Raw genomic sequence first — 19,652 nt, 5'->3', positions numbered from 1 at the left:
AGATCACGTCTCAGGGGACTGGGGTGCCAGGAGCACCCGGCACCATCTGCAAGGGACAATCTCCACCAAAGGAGGTGGGAAGATGTGACCAGATTCTGTTTTAAAGGCAGACATCTGGCCGGGCGTGGTGGTGCACACTTGTAACCCCAGCACTTTGGGAGGCTGAGGCTGGTGGATCACCTGAGGTCAGGAGTTCGAGACCAGCCTGAGCCACATGGTGAAACCCCGTCTATACTAAATACAAAAAATTAGTCGGGTGCGGAGGCGCACACCTGTAATCCCAGCTACTTGGGGGCTGAGGCAGGAGAATTGCTTGAACTCGGGAGGCGGAGGCTGCAGTGAGCCGAGATCGTGCCACTGCACTCCAGCCTGGGTGACAGAGCGAGACTCCGTCTCACACACGCACACACAGAAAGAGAAAATCCTCCACATGCTGATGGAGGAAGGTCCCCATGGTGTGTTACTAAGGGAGAAAAGCAAGGCACATGGCCTTTTTGAGGCCTGCACGGCCCCCGTCTGTGTGGAATAAATATTTAGATGCATGACTGTCCTGAAGGGCACATGAGAAACTGGGGATGGTGGCGGGGTGGGGGGTTGGGGGTGTGTGAGAGGAGGATGAGGGAGGGCTGGTGACTGATTTCTTAAAAAAAAATTGTAAGTTTGAATGCTTGCATTTTGTAACTATGGTGCATTTTACTTCTTGGAAAAAATCCTGCAAATCATTATAAAAACAAAAAAGTCAAATAAATCGGTGACTCTGGGCTATGACTTCTCCCCTCTCTTTGGGTGAGGTACAGGGACAAATTCTGCTCTAGGAACAGAGACTTTGGGGGCCGAGTTCTGGCAAAGCCTTCCCCAAGGGGGTGTGATGGGTGGTGCTGGGAGGTGGGACTGCAGGGTGCTGGGGTGGTGCTGGCAGCCTGCGTAGGCCGCCTTGCTCCCTTGATAGCAACGTTTGTTGCTTTGAAACAAAACCTAAAGTGGGCTATGGTACTCACCACTGGCTGCCTGGGGCATCTGTGCAGGATCTGTGTGTGCAGGGTCCCCCAGGCTGGGCTGTCCCAGGAACAAAAGGCCCTCCACACGCCCGTGTTCTCCTGCATAAATGTCACAGGGTGCTGGTTCCAGTAACATGTGGCCAACCCCCATCGTGAATCCCACAAGCATCTGGAGGGGATTGGGGAACTGAACAAGCAGGTCATACACAGTGACAAAGGGGCTTTCCGGCAAGGTCTCCGAGTGATCCTGACACGTCACACATCAAGGAACTTCTGAGAAGCGCATGTGCCCTTCCTCCTGTGGCTCTCGGGGTGGTCCCCCAGCCTCATCTCATCAGCTGGGACTTCCCGCGCTGCCCCCGCGCAGCCTGCCTCACCTGTCTCTGGAAGGGTTCACGGTGGCACAGCCAGTCCTGTTTTATCTTAGCTCAGCCGAGATCACGTTGAGTTTTTTTTGTTTTTTTTTTTTGAGATGGAGTTTTGCTCTTGTCGCCCGGCTGGAGTGCAGTGGTGTGATCTTGGCTCACTGCAACCTCGGTCTCCCGGGTTCAAGCGATTCTCCTGCCTCAGCCTCCCGAGTAGCTGGGACTACAGATTTGCCCTGCACCACCACACCCAGCTATTTTTTGTATTTTTACTAGAGACGGGGTTTCGCCATGTTGGCCAGGCTGATCTTAAACTCCTGACCTCAGGTGATCCGCCCGCCTTGGCCTCCCAAAATGCTGGGATTACAGGTGTGAGCCACTGCGCCTGGCTGAAAAGCTGATTCTTTAATGCCTCCAGCGGAAGAGGTAATCTTTTTCTGTAGGGGGACAGGGTCTCGCTTCGTTACCTAGGCTGCAGTGCAATGGTGCTGTCACTGCTCACTGCAGCCTCCACCTCCCAGCTTCAAGTGATATTCTTGCCTCAGCCTCCTGAGTAGCAGGGATCACAGGCGCACACCACCATGCCTGGCTTATTTTTATATTTTTAGTAGAAACTGGGTTTCACCAGGTTGGCCAGGCTGGTCTCAAACTTCTGACCTCAAGTGATCCACCCACCTCAGCCTCCCAAGGGGCTGGGATTACAAGTGTGAGTCACTGTGCCTGGCTCCTGCCTGCTTCAGACAGTGCCATGGAATTTCCAGGGGGTGCAATCAGCCCCTCCTGTCCCTATGAACATGCAATCCACATGCTCGCAACACTGAGTGTTAGCCATGAACATGGGATGGGAGAACCGGCTGCTTATCAAGGACACTGCTTTAGAATCTTACAGCAGAGTTTAAAGCTCATGAGCCCTGGACACATGTTCCTGGCTATCTGCTGGGGACCAGCTAAGAGCCATGACCATGACACACATGCACATTCAAAAGGAATGTGGACCTGACCGCGATAGGGGATCTCCTGGTTGTACAAGGTCATGGACAGCCCACAGCCCTGTGGGCTTCACGTCAAAGAGGGACACACATCGGACCACCCACGTTAGAGACAGACCACAGCAGCTGTCTTCTCAAAGAGGCAACTGATACTCTGTTGGCTGACTGGGAACAGCAACAGGCAGCAGAGAAGGCTTGGAACCCATCATTTCTAACACGCCAGGAAAGAGCCGGGAATTTTACGATTCAGCCAAGGGCAGGGGACCATCCTTCCACCTGGATAGCCATAATACACTAGAAGCCAGTGTGAATGCAGATGTAACAGCTTGTTGGCCACAGCAATGAAACGCTCCCACATTAAAAAGTTACAAAGTGGCCAGGTGTGGAGGCTCGTATCAGTAATCCCAGCGCTTTGGGAGGCCAGGAGTTTGATACCAGCCCTGGCAACAGAGACCCCCTACTTCTCCAGCTTACTTGGGTATTGGAAATAAAGAATAAAAAAGGCCGGGTGTGGTGACTCACACCTGTAATCCCAGCACTTTGGGAGGCCGAGGTGGGTGGATCACCTGAGGTCAGGAGTTCAAGACCAGCCTCGCCAACATGGCGAAACCCCATTTCTACTAAAAATACAAAAATTAGCCGGGTGTGGTGGCGGGTGCCTGTAATCCCAGCTACTTGGGAGGATGAGGAAGGAGAACTGCTTGAACCCAGGAGGTGTAGGTTGCAGTGAGCGGAGATTGCGCCAGTGCACTCCAGCCCAGGTGACAGAGCGAGACTCTATCTCAAAAAACAAAAACAAAAATAAAAACAAAAAAAAAAAAGGAAAGAATAAAAAAGAGACCCCACTTCTACAAAAAAATTAGCTGAGTGTGGTGGACAGTGTCTGTAAATCCCAGCTACTCAGGAGGCTGAGGAGAGAGGATTGTTTGAGCCTGAGAGGTTGAGGCTGTATTGAGCAGTGATCATGTCACTGCACTCCAGACTGGGCAACAGAGTGAGTCCCCATCTATCTATAAAAAATAAACAAAAAATAGAGTAAGATAAATTGCTAAATGATAAGAAGGCCACACTCTGAGCAAACAAGCCTTAAAGAGCCCCTACCTTCTCCTCTATGAACATTTGCTATGGTTAAGTAGTGTGAGGTCCAGGAATGAGGGATGACGCCTGGAATGACGAACAGACAAAAGGGCCTGCAGAATCAGTCCCTGAGGACCACTTGCAACTCCATCTTGAAATGAAGTTTTCCAAATTAGATCAAAGATGACTCTGGTTATAACTACGCCCCCCTTTAGACCCCAAGGCGCTGAGCAATTTGCAAGAAGCCAACACAAAAATATTTGTAGAAAGTTAAGACGCACCAGAAAACCTGTGAACAGGTAACTGATCTGAAGATTTGTCTTTTAAAAACCGTTTTTCTTAAAAAGAAGTTACTCATGACCGGCATGGAACCTATCACCTTACGCCTTTTCAAGGCCTCAACAGCGTCTAAGAAAAAGTGGCGGGTCACTAGTGACGCTGCTGCTTAAAAATGGCATCAAATTTCCTTAATGCCCAAGGCTGTCACCCCCATGCTTGGATTCTTAGAGGAACATTCAGAACCTGTTGTATCCGCCAAGAGGAAAAAGTAATGATGTGAATGAAACGTCAGTTTCTCTCTCCTTTTTGGCAAATTTGGTGCCTAAGTCATTAAGGAAAATGGAGGGACAGACAGGGCAATAGAGCCCAGCAGGAAGACGCTGACGGCAGCTCTTCAGTGAGGAAAAGAAAACAGACTCCTGGGCCAGCAGCTTGCTGTTCAGATGGGCGAGGCCACTCTGGCGCAGGGCACCTGATCGCCATGGTAACCGAGCACACAGCACAGAGCCATCCGCCCCCACGGACTCCGCTGTAAGCCTGTTTCCCTTACTGCAGGGCTGTGGCTGGCTAAGCAAGTTGTCCAAAGTCCCTGCCTACCTGGGAGGGAAAACCACCCGCCAGTCCATCTTGGAGGCCCGGAATTTCAAGCACTGAGCGTTTCTCACCGACTTTCAGGAAGAAGCCAAGACGGGCCTGCAATGACCTTCCTGCAGACACTGGTTCTACCACGGCGAGCTACTCAAGGCAGACAATGGAGGGAGCATCTTTTGGGTCTGTGAGCCTCTTGAGGATTCTGGGGTAGCCATGGGAAGAACAGGGAATCGGAATCCTGCAGCAATCTTAGGACAGAGGCTCACTCCCCTGCTTCAGGGAAGTTTCCGCAGAGACACTGTCAAGGAAGATTCTAGAGTTTCTCATGTCACCCATCCTAAGGATTTACTAAAAACCACTGTTAGAAAGCAACTCTATTTTTCTAAATTAAATTCCATATACTGGGCGGGGCACAGTGGCTCATGCCTATAATCCCAGTACTTTGGGAAGCTGAGGTGGGTGGATCGCCAGGTGTGGTGGCACGCACCTGTAGTCCCAGCTACTTGGGAGGCTGAGGCAGGAGAATCGCTTGAACTCAGGAGGCGGAGGTTGCAGTGAGCTGAGATTGTGCCACTGCGCTCTAGCCTGGGCGACAGAGTGAGACTCCAACACACACACACACACATACACACACACTCTGTATACTGCAAACATAGCTTTAAAAATTTTTATTATTATTATTATTATTTTGAGACAGGGTCTCCCTCTGTCACCCAGCCTGGAGTGCAGTGGCGTGATCTTGACTTACTCCAGCCTCGACCTCCCAGGCTCAAGCAATCCTCCCGTCTCAGTCCCCCAAGTAGCTGGAACTACAGGTGTATGCCACCACACCTGGCTAATTTTGCATTTTTTGTAGAGATAGGGTTTCACCATGTTGCCCAGGCTGGTCTTGAACCCCTAAGCTCCGGCGACCTGTCTACCTTGGCTTCCCAAAGTGCTAGGATTACAGATGTGAGCCACCGTGTGAAACTCCCTTGAAAAGTAACCTCTGACAGTAAAGACTCAGAAGAGGAAAGCCATATGATAATCTCTTTTCTTTCTGGCAAAGCCCTCCTAGTCCTGCTGGTCCAGAGAAATATTTTTACTTAGCCGTCATTACGCTATACAATTTAAAAAAATTTTCCTGGCCAGGCGCAGTAGCTAACGCCTGTAATCCCAGCACTTTGGGAAGCTGAGGTGGGGGAAATCACCTGAGGTCAGGAGTTCGAGACTGGCCTGGCCAACATGGTGAAACTCTGTCACTACTAAAACTACAAAAATTAGCTGGGCGTGGTGGTGGGTACCTGTATTCCCAGCTACTCGGGAGGCTGAGGCAGGAGAATCACTTGAACCTGGGGGGTGGAGGTTGTAGTGAGCTGAGATTGCATCACTGCACTCCAGCCTGGGTAACAGAGAGAGACTCCGTCTTAAAAAAAAAAAAAAAAAGAAAAAATTTTCCTGCAATATAAGAAATCTTTTTCCATTTTTTTTCCCTAGTCAGCATTATTTTTGCTTCTGCTGCTGGCTTTCCTATGACCATGATTTTTGCTTCTGCTGCTGCTTTCCTATGACTTCAGGGTGTTGGGTCGGTGATATGTGCTTCACCTCCCCTCTCACTGGAATGACATGGAAGCGGGGTGGGGGAGATACATCCATTTGCTGCCTCTTCACAAAAACCACTGGCAACCTCCATACCCTGTTCCATTTCATCCAGGGGCTCATTGCCTTTTTCTATCTCCTGCTTCCAATCTGCGAGACTGCCCAGGAGTCTTAACTGACTTTATTCTGTAAAGTCAACTGGTATCTTACAAATATCATTTACATTCCTCTTAGAGCCTAGTGTGTTTTTCTTGGGTTTGACACGTGACTGTTGTAGGGACGTTCCAGCACAGTGGCGATGATCTGTTACAATACAAAGTAAAACGTCATTCTTCTAGGATTTGTTCTGTCAAGGAGAAATTGCTTCTGGAATCGATCTGATGCCAGCAGGGATGGCACCAAGGGAGACTTCCTGTTTTATGTAGGACAAGGGGTTTTTTGTTTTTTTTTGTTTTTGAGATGGAGTCGCACTCTGTCACCCAGGCCGGAGTGCAGTGGTACGATCTCAGCTCACTGCAACCTCCACCTCCTGGGTTCAAGCAACTCTGCCTCAGCCTCCCGAGTACCTGGGATTACAGGCTCCCACTACCACACCCAGCTAATTTTTTTGTATTTTTAGTAGAGATGGGGTTTCACCACGTTGGTCAGGCTGGTCTTAAACTCCTGACCTCAGGTGATGCACCCGCCTCGGCCTCCCAAACTGATGGGATTACAGGCGTGAGCCACTGCACCCGGTCTAACGAGTGGTTTTGATCTAGAAAACATTAGTCACTTTCTGCCAAGTTCAGTCCTGCCTCAATGGACTCAAATACTCTCATGAGTTTAAAGAAGGCCAACTTCCTGTTAGAGCAGGGGGTCAAGGCTAACTTTCCACGCAGACGTCCGTAAAACTCCAGCACAAACAGCTACATCCATTATTTCCCGTCAAGTATTCTGAACTCGAGCCAGTGCTGGATTAGTTCTTGGTACTTTCTAATTAAATTGGCCAAGCCAGAATGAGTGATCCCTTCTTCCGATGGACGCCCGCTCTACCTAGATGTCCAGCCAAGAAGACCCACGGCGCGGTGAGATGCAGCCTCCTGACCCCTACGTTGGTCAGAATCAAATCAAACACGGAAAACACGCAGAACTCTCAACTGGGGACTGAGATGCCACCGAGGCGCTCCGGCTGCATCTGTGTGAGGGTTTGGGCTCTTGCAGAAGCAGCAGCCACTGCCACACAGCTGTTCCCTGTGCTACACACATTCCCCCTCGTGGAGCTCGCGGCAAGCTGGCGGGCTTCGTGCTCCTGTTAGCTTTGTTTGTGTTTTCAATGAATCAATGGGATATGGAGACGAATCAACATGTTTAGAAAAATACAGAAAGGGAAAAAGAGGACCAGCTCACAGTGCTGGCTGTTCCTAAAAGCTGGCTGTAAAAAGCTCAGCTCCAAGTGTGGGATCGGCGCATGAGATGGGAAGCGGGGGGCGCAGGAGGGAGCCTAGGAGCCGTAGCCATGGGTCAGCTTGGACGGGCTGTGTCCAGGCACCGTGTGGCAAAGAGAACAAGTCTGGTTGGAGACCTCAAGGCTGTGAAATGCAGACAGAAAGGAGCCTGAGCTTCTCAGCCTGCAGCCACCACCCTCTGCTACCACCTGCTCCCGGGCTCTGATCTCAGTCCCCAGCTCTTCATCCGTTCACACCTGAGCTGTCTTCAGGGGTTTCCTGGCCATTTCCTTTCTGCTACCCTACCTTTCCCACTGTTCAAGGTCCAAGCTCCCCATTTTCCTGTTCAGAGGATGCCTAGATGTCTTCCGGTTAGACAAGAAGTCCCCTGACACGACCACACCCGGAGAGGGATGTGCGCCCATACTTTGTCCCTTCCTGTCAGACAGTAAGCCCCCGAGTGGGGAATCTGTCTCTGACTTAGACCCCAGCCCTGAACACAAGGCTCTAGGCTGACGAAGGATGACAGTGGGTGTGCAAACCTTGGCAGGGTCCCTCCGTGCGCTGTCGACTCGCCCTCCATTAGGTACTGACGCAGAGAGGGACCCCGTTTGCAGACAGGATGCCATATTTCAGCTCCCCAAATCCAGAACGTGGGGTCCCTTGGAGTCTCCCCGGGACAGAGCAGAGCACGGGACAACAGAAAAGGCAGTGAGACATTTCATGTAAAACCAACAGAAATTGGCTGCTTACCTGAGCTCACACAGCCCTGCTGCAGCGGGTCCTGGAGCGACGTCACAGAGTGGAGGACTGAAGTAGAAAAAGGTTATAATTAAAGGAAGGAACGCGGCCCAGGGCTTAAAACTTCCTAACTGCATGTGGCAAGGCCCAGGGAGGCTTCCCACTCCTCCTGGGGAGGGGCGAGCACGGGACCTGCGGGCCAGGGAGGTGCTGCTGTCGCAAAGCCAGGCCCCTGGGCTGGGAGAAGGTGAAAGGTTTTGCCTGTGACATCTCCCACTTTAGTACCCTTGGCTGACTTTCTTTCCTGAATCCCTGATTCAGCTACTTGACTTTTACCTGTATTTATGTATAAACAGCATTTTTAAAATTGGTAACTCGTTTTCTGCTGCTGATAAAATTAGGCACGATCTTCTCTCCTAAACACTAAAGTCAGTCCCACGGTGACAGGTTGTGGAGGAAGGGGACGGTTCTGTCCCCCAGCACCAGCCCATGGTGGGGAGCGTGGCTGGCCACCTCCTGGGGTGGAGTTCCCTCCTCCCTCTCGGCACAGCCCAGGTGGGGCTGCTGTGACCAGGTCCTTGCTACAGTGGGGGCAGCCCCTCTCCTCTGGCAGGACCCCTGTTACCTGGCCCTTGCTGCTGGCCCTGGACGGGTAGAACACCCTGGCCTAGCTCGCCGTTCAGCCAGAGCTGCATCCGGATGAAGGGTTCTCGGCCTTTCTGCGTCAGCTTGCTCCATGGCTTCGGTCGGGACAGCATGTCGCTGACGCTGCCCTGGGACAGGCCCAGCACCTGGAATGGCACCGAACACACACGGCCATCAGTGCCGGGTATTAGCCTGACGCCACAGACACTGCTGCAATGCACATGCAACACACAGAGGGCGTGTCTAGGGCTGACTTCTGAGCGCAGAACTGCGGCCTGGTGGCAGTGACAGGTTGTGGGCAGGGAATAAACGTTTAAAGATCAATGGTAGGCTGAGACCCCGGCACAGGAGGACTTTTGGGCAAGCCATGGTTACAGCCACAGCTCTTGGCTCCCAGGAAGGGAAGAGGGTCTCATCCCAGGGTCTTGATCCTGCCAAGACAGCAGGCCTGTCACCCTGACACCCTGCGGAGGAGGTGTGTACAAGCACCTTGCTCTTCACCTGGTGGCACCGGGAAAGGCTAAGGTGCCAGGGATAAGACCCCTCTGGAGGTGGGGCAGTGGGTGCCAGTGGGACCGGGGAAGCTGGTGTCCTCTGCAAACAGAACCAGGCCGGCATTTAGAAAGGTCTGCTTGCTCTGACCGCATCCTGATCAAAGGTGGGGGCCCAGAGGTGAGCTGGTAGGACCTGGGGAGCTGGCCTGGGAGTGACAGTCCGCCGCAGATGATCGCTGAGTTGCGTGTACACACCCGAGTTTTCTGATGCTCCCATATGGCCATACATATGTATAGGCACAAACACCCCCCACAGGACACAGATGCCGCCCTGGGATATTTAGGGGCTGCATCCGATCACTCTTTTGAAAAGTTCTCAAGTTCCAGAATAAAACTGCACTCACGGGCCAAACAAGTTCAGTGCTATTAAGTCTGCTAAATTTAAGGCATGAGCACGAATGTCTATTTCCATGTTCTCAAATGGTATTTTTACAACACTGATCTAGAAATCTCAAGGGGCTTGAAATACTCATCCTCATTTCTAGTTGCCCCCCTTCACCTTTTGCAAAATCAGGGCAAAGTTCGCCATTGGACACCACTCGGATTTACAGCACAGCATATGGCAAACACGGAGTGGAAGGCAGGGCGGGGAGTGCGGGGACGGCACCATGCAGGGACCCTGGCTTGGCAAGCAGGGGAGGGAGATTTGTCCCCTGCTGATCAGCCACGTGCTCCCTCAGGAAGGGCACCTTCCTTTTAGGGGAGAGGGGTGCTTCTCGTTCTATTCAGCACTCCATTATTTAATCTAAATCTAATCTAAAATGGTAGGGGGTTGGGAGGCCAAGGCAGGCAGATCACTTGAGGTCAGGAGTTCGAGACCAGCCTGGCCAACATGGTGAAATCTCGACTCTACTAAAAATACAAAAATTAGCTGGGCGTGGTGGTGGGCTCTCGTAATCCCAGCTACGCGGGAGGCTAAAGCAGGAGAATCGCTTGAACCTGGAGAATCGCTTGAACCCAGGAGGCAGAGGTTGCAGTGAGACGAGATAGCGTCGCTGCACTCTAGCATGGGCAACAGAGTGAGACCCAATCTCAAAAAATAAATAAATAAAATGATACTAGGACATGATGTTTATTTTAGATTTGGCAGGTGCAGTTAACCCTCATTCTCCTGAATCCCAGTGACCAGGAAAGTGCCAAGAACAGAAAGCCCTAGAAGCTTGTCCATGCATGATTACACTTTCCTGAGCCAGGGACGGATGATGGGGAAACACAGGCCACCCTGCTTGGGCCATCCCCGAGCTGTGTGTCCCTGGGCAGGTTGCTTGACCTCTCTGACTGAACAATATCCAAGAGTTACACAGAAAGGAACAATGATGCTCTCTGCAGCTTTTTCTAGTAAGTCCCTTTTGGCTCTCTGCGTACTGGTGGTCCCTCTATGTGATCAGATCAGATCTTTTTTAGCCAAAGAAACTTGCAGGGGTGCCTCTCGGCTTCCCCCTTGGCAGCAAAAGCTAGATGTGAACTAGGCTGCCAGCCAGCTTGGGGCAAGTAGTTAACGTCCCCAAGCCTTGATGTCCTTTCTGGTCAAATGGGGATTTTATCGTCTACTTCCCAGCGTAACTGAGAGGTTGAAAGGGCAGCACACAGGTGAGAGGCTGAGCCCAGAACCTGGCTGCAGTCGGGGCTCGACAAATGGAATCGGGGCTCGACAAATGGAATCGGGGCTGGAATGTTTACCAGCTGCACCTTGGAAGTCTGGGAGCAGAGGATGCCTTATGCTCCGCTCTTGGGTGAATTGAAATGGGTGAGGGTCACAGACTCTGGGATAGATACTTGGTCCTCAGCAAGGAGAAGAGACGGGAGAACCAAAGCTTCAAGATCAGATCCCTTACCTTCTCTCCGAAGATTCTCTGGCAGATGCCGTTCTTGGCCAGCTTCTCCTTAACCTGCCGGGTGAGCTCGATGGTGTCCACCTCCTGGTACATGTAGACCTCGTACTGCTCAGGGGTCAGCGGGGGGACCGAGGGCTTGGTGGGCTTGGACATGGGCACGATCGGGGAGGATGGCAGGGGGCTGTTCTGCGGCGTCTCGCTGCGGCTGGCCCCGGTCAGACTCAGCTCTGAGCTCTGGGAGTATGGGGACTCGGCACTGGGCCACTCCTTCCAGTACTCTGATGACGAGGGTCCCTGGAGCTGGCTGCGCTCGGCCCGAGGCTGGCTGCCACCTCCGCTGCCACCGCTACCTTTCTCTTTCCCGCCGCCCGTTTCTTCGGCCTTGGCCTCCTCGGAGGAGGCGGCGTTTCTTCTCTCTGGCTGCACCGCGCTCCACCAGTGGTCCTTCCAGGCACCGCTGCGGCCCACTTCGTTTTTCACCTGTCTCAGGACCCCTTGTGCACAATCAGCGGCTCCCTGGGGATCCAGCCCGGGGGCGTCCTGGGCCTCCTTTTTGAGGGCCGGGGGGTTCGGCAGAGCAGAGGCACCAGCCTCAGGAGCTGCGGAGGGCTTCTTCAGGGAGATGGCGAGAGGCGGGTAGCTGGACACGGTGGGCATGGGCGAGGTGGACAGAAGCTTGGGGGTGAGGATGGTGATGTCACTCTGGGACAGCGGTGCCTGCTTTAAGGCAGGGTCGAGGGCGGCCTGCTGGGCCTCCATCTCCCGGCGGGCTTGCTGCAGGATGGAGCGGATGGCGTCATCGGAGTTCCCGCTGCCGGATGCGGAGGAAGGCTGGGCCGGCTCTGCTGCGTGGAGAAACAGGGGTGAGAGTGTGGCAGGGGAGGCCCCCTTTAGCTGGGGACATGCTTCTCATCCTAACTTGACCTACTGCAAAGTGTGGGTTATTTGGGAGGACCACACCGTCTATTTCCCCAGCATGGCCCCTGTCAGTGAAACATTCAGGCATCTTGTCTGAACCAAGGGCCAGGGCCTGATGCTGCAGCTTGATGACCTGGTGGCCTTTGGTACACACAGATGTAGAGGGTGACAAAGGGGGTGTCAGTGAAAGTGCTCCCTGACGTGCCCTCCTGGGGCTCCTTTCCCCGAGGATTTCTTTTTTTTTTTTTTTTTAGAGACAGGATCTCGCTCTGTTGCCCAGGCTAGAGTGCAGTGGCATGATCATGGCTCACTGTAACCTCCACCTCCCTGGCTCAAGCAATCCTCCCAGCTCAACCTCCCAAGTAGCTGGGACCACAGGTGCACGCCACCATGCCTGGCTAGTGTTTTAAGAGACAAGGTCTCTCACTATGTTGCATAGGCTGGTCTTAAACTCCTGAACTCAAGCCATCCTCCCCCATCAGCTTCCCAAAATGCCAGGATTATAGGTGTGAGCCACCGCACCTGGCCTCTGATAATTTTTATACTTAGTATTCATTTTCCTGTGCTATATTCTGAAATGCAAGTAGTTCTGTCAAAGTTGAGGAGTGTAATTTCTGTGAATAATTGTAACTAGGGGCCAGGTGTGGTGGCTCATGCCTGTAATCCCAGCACTGTGGGAGGCCGAGGTGGGCGGATCACTGGAGGTCAGGAGTTCGAGACCAGCCTGGCCAACGTGGTGAAACCCCGTCTCTACTAAAACACAAAAATTAGTGGGCGTGGTGGCACATGTCTATAGTCCCAGCTACTCGGGAGGCTGAGGCAGGGGAATAGCTTAAAACTGGGAGGCAGAGGTTGCAGTGAGCTGAGATTGTGCCACTGCACTCCAGCCTGGGCAACAGAGCGAGACTGCATCTCAGAAAAAAGAAAAAGGTAACTATTAGGCAAATACAGATCACAAAGACAGACCTGCTTCTCTCTACGTGCCTAAATGCTTGAGAACAGGCGTTCATTATTGCTTAAAAAAAAAAATAGTTAATTACTGCTGACCAGAGCACTCATGACAATTCTCTTAATTAAGTTTGGAAGACAGTGGGTGAAGAAACGGAAGCTGTACCAGTTTTCTGCACTTGGAGCTCCCGCTTGGCTTGCTCTAGGATGGACTTGATGGCTTCATCAGAGCCAGTCTCCGAGGCTCGGATCCGGGTGGTGATGTTACCTGTGGGGAGAAGTTGCGCCAATGACATCAAACCCAAACCTCAGACAGAAAGCAGCGCTGCGCGAAGACGTCATTCTGATATATAGCCCCGGGTGGGGGCTGGTGACACAAGGAGGCAGATGTGGCCTCCCAGTGGCCTGCGTTTGCTGTGAGTGCAACTTCACAGCGACACCGGGCAGGAGGGATTTCCTGCTCAGTTGACCTTATGGCCAGTGTCACTCTGCCAGAGCCGGACACCACCCGTGGGTTAGTGCCCTGGAGAACCGATCATTTAATCCATATATATAAAAGGTGGGTGATTAAAAGGCAACGTTTCTCATGAGTCACTTAGAAGCAACTGCTGTGGCTTGGGACTGACTCTCGTCGGGGTTAGATGTTTATTGGAGGCTGGTGGCCCACACAGGATAAACGGGAAAGGAGGGCGGAGGGTTTGAGGCTGATTGTCTGTCAATCATTCAGAGGCACAGGGTGAAGACAGACAGACTTAACTTAAAAAATTGTTCGCATCTATGATCCCATAATGTCTTTTTAAAATTTACAAACGAGGAAAGGAGCCTGCAGAAATTCCTAAGGGGCGAGGATGGATTCTTTCGGCCACACGGTGATGTTTGTGCAGGCAAATGTGCAGACGAAATGAAGCTACTATGGCCCGGGGGCCGGCCCCAGCTCTTTCGGGAAGCTGCCCGGATAGTTTAATTTCGTACTACCTTCCTAAATAGGAACCACTGCATTCAAAACAAGTATACCACCATTTAAAAACAAGTACGCCACCGGGACGATTTGGGATGCGTTCGTTCCGTAGGACCTTGAGTGTATTTCCGAGTTAAAAATACAAGGAAGCAGCAGTATTTAATTTGATGGGGTCACCTGACTTTTCTCAGAGCAACCACTGTTACTTTTTCAACTGCGTCTGAGAAAAATGGGGGACCGGGTAATTAGGATCTGAAGTGGGCTGGGATTCAGACTCGGGGGGGCTTAGCTTAGTGATGCCTCTTCTCACCTCTGCCTGCGCTTGGGAAAGGGCAGGCAGCTCGGGAGGAAGGGGCTGGGTGTGCTTGAACCCGTGCCTTGTTTTATACTTACTAGCTGTTTTTCCATCAGGTTCCAGGCCAGAATCACACTGCACAGTTTTAACCCAAATACACAGCTAAGGACATGCTGCTTCCCTAGGTGACTGACTGCAAAGAAAACACCTGCCTGCAACATACCTTCAGACCCATTTCTTCGTTTCGGTACTTCCTGAAATAGTCTGTTCAGGCTCTGGCCTGGATTCTCTGTTGAAAAACAAGTGTGGTAAGAACAAAACAATCAGGGGAATGGTGGTGTTGACGATATGGGCTGTGTGACATGAAATCTGAGCCGCCTGTCGCTAAAGAAAGGGCTCAGGGCTGCCTGTGCAACTTGGGAGTTTCTAGAATCTTCTGAGAGGCCCTTCCCTGGCTGACTGGCCCGCAGAGGCCGTGACTCTGCTGCAAAAGGAGATGGGGGAAATCTAAGTAGCGACCTACGGCATCAAGGCCAGGGAGGTCCACGGGAGGGAGGACTGCCTTGAAGGAGGATCACCCACCAGCCCCCAGAACAAAGCTCACATTAATCATCCAAAGACATTCAATTTCGGTTAACATCCTCATAAAACACTGCATGTTCTTGGTGCAAATTGATGCTGTTCAAAACATCTCCCTGCTCTGTTTGAGTCTAAATTTCAGGGTGTTTCAAATATGTCTGATGAAATGACCTCTCTATAGCTCTGTTGATGTGGCACATTGTTCCCCTGGTCTTAAAACAGAGAAGGAACTTTCTTTCTTGTTTTTTTTTTTTTATTTCAGGCAGGTTCTCACTCTGTTGCCCAGGCTGGAGTGCAGTGGCTCAATCATGGCTCACTGCAGCCTCCACCTCCTGGGCTCAAGTCATCCTCTTGCCTTAGCCTCTTAGGTAGCTGGGACCACAGGTACACGCCACCACCCCTGGCTAATCTTTTGATTTTTTTGTAGATCAAAAGATTACAAAATCTATATTGCCCAGGCTGGTCTTGAACTCCCGGACTCAAGCGATCGGTCCACCTCAGCCTCCCAAACTGCTGGGATTATATGGGCGTGAGCTACCATGCCCGGCTAGGATTTTTGAAATTATGAATGCGACTGACATTTTATCTTTTTACAGAGGGTGGGGTAGAAAGTGTGCCTAAATAAAATTTTTTGTGTATTTTACTCAAGCCAGGCCTGTTTTACTCATAATGCTAAACAAATCACTAATGGACCATGAACAATGTAAGGAAGGTGGCCATGGGACACGCCCTCTTTTGCGGGGTGGGAAGATGGGGGGTGTCATCTGTGACGTGTTCTCCCTACAGAACCAGCTCTGCACAATGATCGAGCCCAGTCAACATGGTCCTATGGGGCTGGAGGGGACGCAAGGGCTCCTCCCAAAAGTGAGACCAGCACCCAAGGCCAATTAGACCCATGGCCACTAAGCATACCGAGGCGCTATACATCATGTAATATGATCTACAGTATTGAAATACTACAGGGTTTCCTAAGTATGGAGTGCTGAGTGCATTTGAAAGGCCAGATCTCCCAAATCTAACAGCCTTAACTCATGTCGGGCCACCCTTGAGCTCTGGACGTGGCAGAAGTAAAGAGAACTTTACCTGATGTGATGCACAAATGTTTCATCACACACACACACGCACACACACGCATGCACACACACATCTGCAACTCTGTGACGGGCTCACACGCTGGCGCCACCCAACGCCAGTCTCTCACCTCTTTGTCTGCCTTGGATGCTACGGAGGGCCAGGATGTTCTGCTCATCGGAGAGGAACTGTTTCATCTTGTGAAATGGCTCCTTGCCGCGAACAGTCAGTTTATTCCATGGCTTGGGTCGAGCTAGAATCTCGCTCACGGACCCTTGAGACAGTCCCAACACATAATGTCCGAAAATACGTTGTCCGATATTGTGCTTAATGAGCTGCTCTTTGACCTGCCGGGCGATTTCTGCAGTGTCCATCTCCTCGCCCTCGGAGACGCTCCCAGCACTTTCTGACTGGCTGGGGGATGGGGCCATGCCATTGACATCTGGGCTTTGTTGTAATGGACTTTGGGAAGATATGGAGTTTGTGCTGTATGGACCTGTTGAAAAAATCATGCTTGTGCTTCCGGCTTCCTGCATAGCCTTGGAGTAGAAGGACTGCATTAGCTGCCGCTGGAGAAGAGAGTTTAGTGCAAATTTTCCTGTAGAAGCCAGGGGTAGGCTGGGGCTTGCCAGGGATGAGCTGAAAAAGTCTTGACTTAACCCCGCTGGTGAGAACTGGTGTGTACCATTAGTATTGGAAGCCTGCTCCCCGGGGTTGCGGGGCAACTGAGAAGGAGGGGGGGCCGGCAAAGATCCCGGGCGCCGACTTTCAGGCTGGTCTTTCCCTTTCCTCCTGGCTGACCCTACAAGGAAGGGCAAACAGAATGCATTATGGGGGATTCCAAAGGGGGAAAAAAAAACCAAGACCAAAATGCAAAAGTTTGCCCCCGCAAAAGGGAAAACAAAAAAAAGTGCAGGTTTTTTTTTTTTTTTTTACAAGGGCCAATGAGGTGGGTTGGTTTGTTTTCCGATTAAATTTGTAAGTCAGCCAAACGAGGCTTCCCAAAACAAGCAACATGCATTCATGTTTGCGCCTTTCTTGTACGTTGCAGCCTGGAGAGTCCCCTTCACATAGATTCAAACTCCTAGCGTGACAAGGAGCCAGTGACACACACAGGGAAGAGTTGACGGGTCACGGGCCTCTTATTGGGCCCGCTGGCCCCGGCCGGAGGAGCAGCAAACACTGACATTTTTGGACCAATGGATTCGCTCGTACCTCTTGCTCTGAGGTGGATGCACGGTACCAAGCCCCCTCGATTTGGAGGCGCGCGCCCGTTTTGAGAATGCAATACCATCGGAGCCCGAGACACCTGTACGCGTTTTACCAGCTGCCCAAATCAGAAGCACAGTCAGTGACGCCACCATTTGGGGGATGAGCCAAGAAAGGCTAAGGATGGGGGACGCGTCCCCAGGGTAGACCTGACCAAGGAAGAAAAACCTCTACTGGACCCGGCATACCCGGGGCTGTCCCTGAAAACACCACCAGAGCGAGGCTGGGTTCACACTGTCCCTGGCCTCTGTGCAGCACAACTAGACACAGATCAGAAAGGCCGACGTCCTCCGAGCTGTCCCTCCCGGGGTCTCCAGACGCACTGCCCCTAACTGACCTCCGCAGAGCCTGTGCGGCTGGCCCGTCTCAACATCCAGCTTTTTAAGCAGGGCGGGGAAGGGAAGGAAGGAGCGGTGAGGAGAAGGGCACCCAACACGCATTAGTCAAAGGTTCTCATTAACCGGCGCTTCTCTGGCCATGCATCTCCCCAGACTCACGATTCACCTTGCTTTTCCTTGACTGACCCCTGGAAGCGAACCAAGCACCTCACACGCGTGAAGCCCGGCCAACCTACCGCTCAGGTCGCTGTTGGAGATGCGCAGTGCGGCGTTCTCGGACTGCAGCGAGCGGTTCTTCTCCATCAACAGCACCTCCAGGGGCTTGGCCGCATCCTAGAAGAGGCAGAGCAGGGGGCTCACTGTGGGGCTCACTGCGGGGCCGGCCACCCACCTGCTTCCTGGGCGACCAGGCCCGGAGCCCTGCCTCCCTCCGTCTGTCCGTGTTCCCACCCAGCTCTCGATCTGACTCCGAAGTGGGTAGGGACAGCTGATTTTCCCCCAAGACGTTTAATACACGTGGAAAACAAGTTCCCTTCAGAAAGAATGGATTCTAGTTGAAGTCATTTTTCTTCTTAGACTTTCACAGCTTCTAAACAATTAATTATTCTCTCATCTGTTCTCAAACTCAAGCGACCTGAACTCGCACCTCATTTGGCCGTAAGACTGGCTGCCAAGCCACAAACCTCTGTCCGAACGTTTCTGTAAAGGGAACTTTTTTTTTTTTGCCAGCCACAAAGATGTTGGTTGTCTTCTGGGCATCTGGAGTCAGATTCCACTTAGGATGTCAATTTGATTTGATTTTTTAATTTTTTGAGACGGAGTCTTGCTCTGTCACCCAGGCTGGAGTGCAGTGGCACAATCTTGGCTCACTGTACCCTCTGCCTCTGGGGTTCAAGTGATTCTCCTTCCTCAGCCACCCGAGTAGCTGGGATTACAGACGTGTGCCACAACACCCAGCTAATTTTTTATGTTTTTGGCAGAGATAGGGTTTCACCATGTTGGCCAGGCTGGTCTCGAACTCCTGACCTCAAGTGATCCACCCACCTCAGCCTCCCAAAGTGCTGGGATTACAGGCGTGAGCAACCATGCTTGGCCTGGAAGTCAGTTTTTATCGGCCACCAGATGACCCTGGGCCACTGTCATCCTGCCCTTGTGCCTTCTCTACTGAGGCAGCATGTAACTGAAGTTCCTAAACCAATCCATTTTTGGCTGCTCTTTAATGCAATTAAAAAAAAAAAAAGTCTCTCTCTGTTGCCCAGGCTGGAGCGCAGTGGCGCGATCATAGCTCACCATAGCCTTGAACTACTGGGCTCAAGCGATCTTCCTGCCTCAGCCTCCCAAGTAGCTGGGACCACAGGCATATGCCATAGTACTTGGCTATTTTTCGTTTTTTTGTTTTTAATAGCGACGTGGTCTTGCTATATTGCCCAGGCTGTTCTCGAGTTCCTGGCCTCAAAGCGATCTGCCTGTCTTGGCCTCCCAAAGTGCTGGGATTACAGGCATGAGCTACTGAGCCTGGCCGCCTTAAACACAACTGACAGTTTTTTATTTACGTTCTTAGTACCTGGCTCAAGTGAAATCACAATTTCACTTCAGTTACCAGTTTGGAAAACACTAACTTGTCTCTTTTTGCCTCTTTTTAGTTAAAGATAATTTGCTTTTTGGTAGTGCCCATCTCCTATCAGTTAGGGATGAAGCAATCCCTTGTTCATCCCCAGCTTGGCTTTTGATCTATGCCTGGTTCATACCTTGGACACATGGGAAAAAAGGAGAGAGAGAGAGAGAAAAAAGACAATCTGTTTTAACTTGGTTAAAATGTTCTTGAAGTATGACTCATTGACTGTAAGCGAGAGGCCTCGTAGAAACAGTGAGATCATGGGATATTCCAGAGGGACCAGTGGTAACCAGTAGCGGGGCTGACGCTAGTGCTGACCATTGAGTGAGACACGTACCTGTGTCCCAGCGCCCTCGGACGGTGCAAACTCCATGGACTTCAGAATGCTGCAAGAGCACGAGAGAGGGGTTATTTTATTTTAGTTTTTGAGCCAGAGTCTCGTTCTGTCACCCAGGCTAGTGTGCAGTGGCATGATCTTGGCTCTCTGCAACCTCTGCCTCCTGGGTTCAAGCGATTCTCCTGTCTTAGCCTCCTGAGTAGCTGGGATTACAGGCATGTGCCATCATGCCCACTAATTTTTGTGTT

At 51.7% G+C, this 19,652-nt stretch overlaps 1 protein-coding gene, 1 long non-coding RNA gene and 1 other non-coding gene across 30 annotated transcripts in view; 2 read left to right on the top strand and 1 right to left on the bottom strand.

Annotated features, from left to right (window-relative positions):
- The window catches only part of CUX1 (cut like homeobox 1), a 472,306-nt gene that overhangs the window by 70,258 nt on the left and 382,396 nt on the right, over positions 1–19,652 (bottom strand). For 5 of the 28 annotated variants that reach the window (NM_001261815.2, XM_028844758.2, XM_077994468.1 and 2 more), the window contains 2 exon segments: positions 17,689–17,785; positions 19,405–19,453. In NM_001261815.2, coding sequence (NP_001248744.2) covers positions 17,689–17,785; positions 19,405–19,453 — 146 coding nt within the window. 28 annotated transcript variants of the gene reach the window in all.
- LOC144339805 (uncharacterized) lies at positions 12,226–15,064 on the top strand. The gene is made up of 2 exons (XR_013415181.1): positions 12,226–12,265; positions 12,912–15,064. It is a non-coding gene; the product is annotated as an uncharacterized LOC144339805 (long non-coding RNA).
- On the top strand, positions 19,083–19,213 carry LOC114677249 (small nucleolar RNA SNORA48). The gene has a single exon (XR_003728540.1). It is a non-coding gene; the product is annotated as a small nucleolar RNA SNORA48 (small nucleolar RNA).

Source organism: Macaca mulatta, chromosome 3 (genome assembly GCF_049350105.2).
Source record: "Macaca mulatta isolate MMU2019108-1 chromosome 3, T2T-MMU8v2.0, whole genome shotgun sequence".
Classification (NCBI taxonomy): domain Eukaryota; kingdom Metazoa; phylum Chordata; class Mammalia; order Primates; family Cercopithecidae; genus Macaca; species Macaca mulatta.
This window is presented reverse-complemented; position numbering and strand designations above follow the sequence as displayed.